General features: G+C 27.3%; 1 protein-coding gene across 1 annotated transcript; it reads left to right on the top strand.

Annotated features, from left to right (window-relative positions):
* Positions 1-774: 774 nt before the first annotated feature.
* On the top strand, positions 775-9,613 carry LOC125835672 (MADS-box protein FBP24-like). Its single transcript, XM_049514783.1, has 8 exons — positions 775-967; positions 1,445-1,511; positions 1,607-1,771; positions 1,872-1,913; positions 2,019-2,060; positions 2,764-2,995; positions 9,250-9,338; positions 9,557-9,613. The coding sequence occupies exons 1-8, from the start codon at positions 780-782 to the stop codon at positions 9,611-9,613; spliced, it is 882 nt and encodes a 293-aa protein (XP_049370740.1). The 5' UTR covers positions 775-779.
* The last annotated feature ends 823 nt before the right edge of the window (positions 9,614-10,436 follow it).

Here is a 10,436-nt window from a genome sequence, read left to right as displayed (position 1 = left end):
ATATAGGTATTTTTTTTTGAGGGGCATAAAGAAAGATCTAAATAAGTTACTTTCTTCATTTTTTATTTTTTTTAGTTCGCTTGACAAAAATATTTTCTTTCTATTTTGACAATTTTTTAATTTTAATTTTTCACCTGACATATTTCAGATCATAAGATTAAAAGACATTTTAGTATATTCTACATATATCCTTAGTTCATTATTTTCTTAAACTCTATGCTAAATCAAAATCAGACAAATAAACTAAATCAGAGTAGTTTTTTTCCCTTCACGCTAAAAGTTTTTAAAGAAAGTATGGAAAATAGAGAAGTTGGTTTATATATATATAAGACACTCACCCTCTACCCAAATCAGAAAGCCATCCTGAAAAAAAACACAACAAGAACAACGAAGGTAAACTCTTTATTTTCCTTTTTATCTCCTCTAATAATAATTCTTCCATATATTAATAAATAACTCATCAAAATTAACCATTTCTCACTTTTACACCCTTTAAGATCTTGTTTTAATACATTCTTTTGTGCAATTTCAAGGAAATTAACAAATCATTAATTGGTCTTTAATTAAACGTTAAACAAGAAAATTCAAAAGGAATTTTTTGTTGTTTCTAAGTTGATGCATGCATGTACTTACAATTATTCTTTATTAATCCTAAACAAGAAGCTTTTGTATATATATATATATATATATATATATATATATATATATTTCAATTATCATTTTTTTAACCATAATTAATTAAATAATTGTATGTATATTATATAGGTGATAATAATATTATGGGGAGAGGAAAGATAGAAGTGAAGAGAATTGAAAACAAAACAAGTAGACAAGTTACTTTCTCAAAGAGAAGAGCTGGACTTCTCAAGAAAACACATGAACTTTCTGTTCTTTGTGATGCTCAAATTGGACTTATCATTTTTTCAACTAAAGGCAAATTGTTTGAGTACACCACTCAACCTCACAGGTTCAGATTTTATTTGTCAGATTACACTGAATTTATTGTTATTGTAATTCAGTCAAGACATTAGTGTCTATGTTGACCAACTCAAGTGACTAAGAGATTAAGTTATGAAAAAAAATAATATTAGGGTTTCTTTGAAGTGTAATAAATTTCTTATTTTTTCTTTTGTTTTGAAGTTTCTTTTTTATTATATTAAATTTTATTAAATCTTCTATAGTTCCTAGGAAGTGATCATGTTCTAATAGAATTATATCAATCCTTCTTTTATTATATTGAGTACATAACATCTTATTTATGAAACTATAAGTCTTCATCGTTTGATACGTGGAATAAAAATATTTTAGTAATTTTTTTTTCAAAAAGATTGTTTAAATTGTTCTCTTTTCTTTTGTTTTGGTTGTTAATTAAATTCTCTGAACGCTATATATAATTCTTCTTAATTAGTAACAAATTAATTCTCTATTTTTTTTAACCTCACAGCATGGGTGAAATCATTAATAAGTATCTCCAAACCACTGGTGCATCACTTCAAGTTCATGATCATAGGGTATGACCAAAAAAATTTGTACTATTTTTTAATAGCTCTTTTTGTTAAAATAATTATTTGATTATTGGAATTAATTTTTTTAATTTTTATTATAGGTGGAACAATATGATGAAATAACAAAAATGAAAAGGGATACATTGAATCTTGAATTGAGTCTTCAAAGATACAAAGGTGATGACTTGAACTCAGCACAATATGATGAATTAAATGAACTTGAGAAGCAGCTTGAAAATTCTATTAAAAAAATTAGAGCCAGAAAGGTACATTTTAATTTATTTCTTTTAATTAAAATTAATATATTATGTTTAATGACTTAATATTAGTGAGAATTCGATTTTCCTAATTTCACAATGGTTGCAGCTTGAACTCTTGCAGCAGCAGATGGAAAACCTGAAGAGAACAGTAATATTTTATTTTTTTTGAGAAAAAAAATATTTTTAATAAATAAAAATATATGAGAAAATTTTCCTTTTTTTGTTAATTTATTCTATTTTTTCAATTTGGTAGGAGAAAATGTTGGAGAAAGAAAATCAAGACATGTGTCAGTGGGTAAGTTTTTAATTATAGCACGTCAATAATTTGACTTAATTAATTACTCTTTTTTATTGGTTTTTATATGGAAAAAAATTTGGTCAACATACTATCTAAAAGTTGATGAAAATGCAATATTTTAACCACTATGATATGATAATATTGGTGTTATACATCTATTATTTTCTTAATTTATGAATGATTATTCAATCCGTGTATAGAGGTCACATCCCCTCCATTTATGTACGTAATCATAACGTTAATATACGAGGTAGTCAAAGTCAACTCTATTGAATATATCTCAGGGGAATATGACTTAATTAAAAATAATTGATTGTTGATCCATGAATTATTGTTAACCAAAGAAATAATTCATAGTAATTAAAGACAAGATACATTAGGACCAAGAAAATTTATGAGCACAATTAAATGTATATATATAAAAGTAGAATTTTCTCGAATGTACCAATAAGCTAGACTTATAATGCGAGTTATAATTCCATGTCATAAATACACTTAGACACTCCAGAAATCTTTTGACATGACCGATTATATTCACATGCATTTTTTTTAATCTCAAATTGCTTTCACTAACACCAAAGAAGGTGAGGACATCTTTCTTTCCAGCCGTGTTGGCTTATCAAGCACTTGCCCATTGCTCGTTATTCTGACTAATAATAAGTTATTTATAAATTGGATTTGATATTGCATGTGAAATTAGTTGATGAAGTATGAAATGTACAAGCAACAGCCAGCACCAATGATGGAGCAACACCAACAAGAAGAAGAAGAAGAAGCAGCAATTACTGAACTGAATTTACTTGGAGAGCAACCATTGTTAGCTCAATTTTCATTCTTTGGAGATCAACACCAACTTGGCACTACAAGTAATTCTTCAGCATATCACCTTCAACCTTCTCACCCTAACCTTCATTTTCCTCCCACTACTTATGGTAAGACTATACATCTCAAATTACCCTAATAAGCTGTCGTTTGGTACGAGGGATAAGAAATTTATACTATGTTTAATTGACAGTGAAGCAGTATATAGATTATATATATCACTTGCTTAATCATAATATATCTCATCCAACTTGAAATTATTTTATCCTATCTTTCAGGTGAAATAATTTAATCCGTGTATCAAATGAGTAATTTTATTTTACATGATTTGCAATTTTATATTATAAGTTATTTGTCTTTAGCTCCTTCCTTTTCTTGAGATTAATTATTTGTGGGAATTATTATATAGCACATCATGCCACTAACATCTCTCTAGTTAATTTGGTTAATTAATCTTTCTATCTTATTTTGGTTATGGAACTATATAATATATATATCCTAAAGTACATAAAGCTTTAATTAGAAAAGCCTTATTTCATCATATAGGGACTGTTAAAACATATTCACTATAGTTTTATTATTATGTACTAATGTTTTTTTTTTTTAAAACATAATAATTTGTAGATTGATGACGAGGAGCTGCAATTGCTGGAAAATTCCTAGGGATAATTAATTCTACATTATATTTCCTTTGGCATATTTTTAGAAGCTATATAGAAATCATGTAAACTTTAATTAATTATTATTATGCATCTTAAGGATCTATTGATTGTAACTAATTAAGGATAGCTAGTATTGGTACAATGAAGTTTTACTATAATTCATATGTGATCTATAAGAAATTTGTTTGGGTCGCATTAATGGATTTATAATTATAAAATTTCCTTAATTATAGTGAGACTGGATAAAAATGGTTAATTTCTTTTGAATTCATTAAATTGGTGAATAGTATCATGAAATTTTCAAATTTTTTTTGAAGTACATGACAATTATTAATCATTGCTAGAGACTATATATTAAATGCTTCTTGTTTAGTAAGTATGATTGAGGTTTCTATTTCCTCAAAGACATTGTCAATGTGTAATGAAGGGGAATTGTATTGATAAGTAGAACTATAAGCCCATACATTGAAATAGGAGTTCATCATAAAAGTAAAATCAAAATAAAAAAGGGGGGAGATTTCAGAATTAATATAAAAAGCAATTAAGAAATAAAAGACAACTTCCTAACAAGAGTCTTAATAAACTATTACTATTGTATATATATTTCCACAATCCATATGCTCATTTTAGCCAAGGTCCTAGAGGCAATTTGCCAACTCTCCAAATGTATCTTCCACCTTAGCCACATTTGTTACACAATGCACTGGGAATCCAATTATTTTTCTTTAGTATTTTTGTTAATATAAAATAATGTTTCACTTTGTCATTTTTTGTTCAAGTTTTTATTAGTACTAGATATAGGACCCCGTGCCAGCACGAGGCCCAATATATGTTTATTTTTTATTTTAATTTATGTCATATTATGGAATTTGAGAAGTTATTGAAATTTTTATATGATTTTAAAAATATTTTAAATTTTTAGCTATTGTGATTTGTAGTACTTTTTTTTAACATAATTTTGAAAATAATATTTATTACTCTGTTTGTTCTAATTTATGTGGCACACGCAGAATTTCAAATATTAACCCTTTTTTATATGTCTCTTTAATATATTAAGTTGTTAATTATTGTATTTTATAGTACATTTTGAACCTAATTTTTTAATAATATATGTTATTTGCCATGTTCCAAGTTATGTGGCATTAAATGATAGATTTGTTGAAGTCGAGAGATTTATTTTGTTAATTATTGTAATTTATAGTTTTTTTTTCCGTCAATTTCAAACAATATATGTTGTTAATTGATAGAATACTTTTAATGTAATTTTTTAAAAAAAATATGTGTGACTCTCCATGTTCCAAATTATGTGGCACATATAAAGTTTTGACAATTAACCAAAATTTTAATACATTTAAAAAAATATTTTTAAGTCGTTAAATTTTAAGTAATTTAAATTGTTGTATTATTTATTACAATTTATAATACTTTTAAAGTAGTTGAAATATTGTACTATTTATTATGATTTATAACCGTTTTTTTTAAAAAATTTATGTCATATTATGGAATTTGAGAAGTTATTGAAATTTTTATATGATTTTAAAAATATTTTAAATTGTTAGCTATTGTGATTTGTAGTACCTTTTTTTAACATAATTTTGAAAATAATATTTATTACTCTATTTGTTCTAATTTATGTGGCAGATGCATAATTTCAAATATTAACCCTTTTTTATATGTCTCTTTAATATATTAAGTTGTTAATTATTGTATTTTATAGTACATTTTGAACCTAATTTTTTTAATAATATATGTTATTTGCCATGTCCCAATTTATGTGGCATTAATTGATAGATTTGTTGGAGTCAAGAGATTTATTTTGTTAATTTATTGTAATTTATAAAAAAAAATTCGTCAATTTCGTCGACTATTTATTTTATTAATTATTGTAATTTATTGTTTCTTTTTCGTCAATTTCAAACAATATATGTTTATCATATAATCCATTTTATGTGGTACCAATAGAATTTAGAGAGTCAATTAAATTTTGTATATAAGTTTTAAATAATTAAGCTGTTAATTATTGTAATGTATAGTATTACTTATATTATTTTTAAATATATTTAAATATTATATGTTAGGTTTTTTATCCTAATTTATATGGCATTGATAGAATTGAAAGTGTCAAATAATTGTTAATTATTGTAATAGTTAATATGGATTATTTAAGTCATTTATAGTATAGTAATTAATATATAATATGTAGTATTTAAGTGTTATATTATGGAATTTGAGAAGTTATTGAAATTTTTATATGATTTTAAAAATATTTTAAATTTTTAGCTATTGTGATTTGTAATACTTTTTTTTTTACATAATTTTGAAAATAATATTTATTACTTTGTTTGTTCTAATTTATGTGGCACACGCAGAATTTCAAATATTAACCATTTTTTATATGTCTCTTTAATATATTAAGTTGTTAATTATTGTATTTTATAGTACATTTTGAACCTAATTTTTTAATAATATATGTTATTTTCCATGTCCCAATTTATGTGGCATTAATTGATAGATTTGTTGGAGTCGAGAGATTTATTTTGTTAATTATTGTAATTTATAGTTTCTTTTTCGTCAATTTCAAACAATATATGTTGTTAATTAATAGATTTTTTGGAGTGGACTATTTTTTTATTAATTATTGTAATTTATTGTTTCTTTTTCGTCAATTTCAAACAATATATGTTTATTATATAATCCATTTTATGTGGTACCAATAGAATTTAGAGAGTCAATTAAATTTTTTATATAAGTTTTAAATAATTAAGCTGTTAATTATTGTAATGTACAGTATTACTTATATTATTTTTAAATATATTTAAATATTATATCTTAGGTTTTTTATCCTAACTTATATGGCATTGATAGAATTTAAAGTGTCAAATAATTGTTAATTATTGTAATAGATAATATGGAGTATTTAAGTCATTTATAGTATAATAATTAATATATAATATGTAGTATTTAAGTGGAAGGTGGTGGGGCCCACTTATATAGTTTGTTAAATATATTGGATATTAATAGTGATTTATAGTATAGTAATTAATAATATATAATATGTAGTATTTAAGTGGAAGGTGGTGGGGCCCACTTATATATTTTATAAATATATTGGACATTAGTAGTGATCTTATTGGCACAATGATAGTCATTCCTAGAGTCTTCTATAATATATATAGTAAAGCTTGTATTGGTATTTTCCTAATTAGCTTCCTACATTTTATAGTTTTATTGTTAACCTTTATTATGTATTTTATTTGTGGATGTCCCTATATTTCTTATTCTATGCAGTTATAAAGTTTCTTTTTAAGGGCTCTTCTTCTCTTGAGGTGGTAGCAAATATCGAAAAAATCATATCGAATTGTATTAATCTGGTTCTTTGGTTTTTTGATTTGGGGTTGGTGTTGGCTTTTCAAAAGTTCAGTTCTTCAATTGGGTGTTCGGTATAAGAGTTTCAAAACTTTGGTGCACTGAAAAACTGAACTTTTATTAAATAAATAAATACATATATATTATTTATTTATTTATTTATGGAAATTTCCTTTAACTAAAAATAAAAAGTTAACTAGCAATTTACTCATTCATGAACAAATTAAAGTAGCAACAAATTTACAATTCAATAATTAACTTCAAATATCAATTTCCAAGAAGAAATCCAAACGTATTTCATTTGTCGATGTACGTCAGGTAAAGGAATCTGTTTTCGTCCTTGTTTTTTTCGAGAAGTAGTTGGAGGCGCAATGTTCTTTACAAAGACAAATGTATATAGTCTTTTAATTAGCCCAATAAATATTCGGCGGTGAGACACATAATTTGGATATGTAGCATGGTAAAATGGGTAAAATTATAATTATTCGCTTGATTTAATCCATTTTAAATGGATTGGTCATTCAATCATTTAAAAGTGGGTTAAATATGAATCTAACACATATTATCCATCATAAAATATGGATAGTCCATAGGTATTCCCCAATTGCACTCTCCTTAAGTATGTAAGGGTGTAGGAGCATTTTAAAAAATTACACTTATTGAGAGGTGTGTTTGATACGAAGAAAAGTCTATTTGAAAAATAATTTTTAATTTTTTTTATGTTTGATTGACTTAAATGTTTTGAAAAATATTTTTAAAATAAACTTATTTTCTCTCTAATTTAAGAAAAATGGTTTCCATACATAAGTAGGGACCTTTTTATTCAAATATTTTCTTAAACCTCACCACTCGAAATGGATCCAATCCTTAGATCCGACTTCCAACTTTAACCTAACCCAACACCAAATTATGAGAATAAGAAAAAAAATCTTATAATTTGAATGTACTTATTTCTTTGCATGATAAAAATCAATAGAAAATATGATTAATATAGATACTATTTTTATTCATATGGATATGAAATGTAGATTGAGTCGAATATTTTATCTATTTTCACTTTTAACACAATTTTATTTAGGGGTGTGTTTCGGTCGGTTCGGTTTATTAATTTTTAAATATGCTAAACCGATAACCAAAGCAATAAGATATTTGTTATCGGTTTTCGGTTTACCCAATAAGAAAATGCTTTCAATATAAATATATGACTTGTTCAACAATTTAACACGAAATAAAAAAGAGAGAAATCTAATTACTCGTTGAGTGCAACAATTCTTCTAAGTGTAGTAAAAGTATAACAAATACTCACAATTCACAACCCTAGTCATTGCCTAACCCTTGTCGTCGTCGTTGCAAACCCTAGACGTTGTCGTTCTTAGTTCTTTAGGTTTTTGACGTTGTGAACCTAAAGACTAAAGTAATACTAAAACCTAAATGGTAAATGCAGAGAGCAAGTTAATTAAGTAATGTTAGTTGTATAGGTCCTTATAGTTATAGTCTAATATAGTGATTATACTAATATTGTTTGTTTAATATTTATGTATGACTAAAAATTAAAATAGTAATTTATTATATTCTTAATGGTTATCAGTTAACCCAATAAATCAATATTAAAAAATTAATATCAAACCAATAACCCAATAACCCAATAACCCAATAATAATAAATCAATAACACATTTTTCTGTTTCATTCATTGGTCGGTTCGGTTTTCTGCACACCCCTAGACTTTTACCTTAACTCATATCCAATCCACCCGGTCCTTTGTCGTCACTACTTAAATAGTTTTTTCCTTCTTTATTTTTCAGCCTGCCTCTGCCATTGATAACAACACACATAGAGAACCAGCTTCTTTCTCGTCATCTCAACTCCAAAATAGCAGCGAAAAAGCTAAGCTCAATCAGCAATCAACGCAAGTTCTAAGTCGATTGAGGTGAGATTTCCATAATATTGTCTTATGTTCATCCAGTTATAGTGTTCTATTTGCTTAGAAGCTATTGTTTCATACACCCACCTCCTTAAGTGAGAACTAGATTATTAGACTTAATGATAATTTGGCGAAACATATTTGCAAGTGGGTTGTAATGGGTGTGTTTAATATGCACGTTAGGTGTTCGATGAAATTCCTCTGCCATGGATTGGACCACTTTGACGGGCAGCATATTTATGTAGGTGTTAGATGAAAAGGTTGAACACATTGTTAGGTAGAGATTAAATATCTTTTCTATGCTCTATGTCTCTACTGGACTGGGGTGCAGTAGTAGCCATTTGATCATGTATGAGTGAAGTGAAGGAAACCCATTTTCTATGCTGTTAAGTAGGATCAATATTCTAATTCAGGGGTTGATGAGAAGGTGTGCAGTCCTTCATTAGTCTGTCTAGTTCGGGGGAGAAGTGGAACAGAAGGATTTAAGGAAGGCAAGTACGAGGTAAATAGGATGTGCTTTACAATCTCTATAGATCTGGTTGTAAAGAGGACACTTTCTTTTTAGTTTCCAACTTGCCATTAGGTCACAACAAGCATTATCTGGGGGGTGGGGGGGTGGGGTGGAGGAGGGATAATAATTTTCTATGGAACAAAATTATAGGCCCCTTCTCATTTTTGCTCCTCCCTTGTATTTCCTTTTGTGAATCAAATGTTTTGCAGGTTATCTGTGTCCTTTATGTACTGAGCATGCTAGCTAATCATCCGACTACAAAGTAGTTTTTTATGAATTGGTTCCTAGACATTTGAAGATTCTACATTTTGAATTTTAATGACTGTTGTGAATGAATGAGTCTAGGATATGATGAGTTGTCTTGCTATGGATGTTGTTTGGAAGATTTTGAGAAGTAGAAGAAAGGAGGGCTTGAGCGTCAAAGAGGTAGTTAGCAGGCGAAAGTGGATGAAAGATATGATTTAATGCCATCCTCCTTAGGATTTAGTACCGAGTCTGTTGGCAACTTTAATTTTGTGTCATCTATCGAATTTATATAGTTTTCAAGATACAGGAATACTCGGGTTACCTCTCCTATGTGGGTTGCGAGCTATTGCATAGGAGCAGGCGTTTTACCTTATGGCGCACCCAAAGGGTAGCGGCTGCGGGATTCCCTTGTCATAAAAATAAATAAATACAGGAATACTTCCTTAGAATGGTCAACCTGGTTTCAAATTGTTAGATTCAGTTAAAGACCATGAATATTTGGCACAAAAGTTTCTTCAATTAAAAGGTAGACGACAAGCATAACTGCATTTGCATTTAGGACAGGAACACTGTTTGCAGATTTAATCACCTTCTTTACATATCCCCAACTGTTCACTCCTGTTGTAGATCAAATCTTTTCTGCTGGTTGTATAAGTAGAAATGATCTATTGCATCTTTGATAAATGACACAGTTGCTTACATGAGTTCGAATGGTAAATCATTGAGGGAACAACGATTCCATTTTGTTTGCTGCTTTCAGAGTTTTAGGATGAAACTATATACTATGAACAGTTGATACCATGTCTTCTAGTGATTTGTAGAATTGTGAGCGGGTTCTCAAAT

Source organism: Solanum verrucosum, unplaced genomic scaffold, assembly GCF_900185275.1.
Source record: "Solanum verrucosum unplaced genomic scaffold, falcon-dt-bn FXZP01000128.1, whole genome shotgun sequence".
In the NCBI taxonomy this organism is placed as follows: Eukaryota; Viridiplantae; Streptophyta; class Magnoliopsida; order Solanales; family Solanaceae; genus Solanum; species Solanum verrucosum.
The sequence above is the reverse complement of the archived record's forward strand: the minus strand, read 5'-3'. Positions and strand labels throughout refer to the sequence as shown.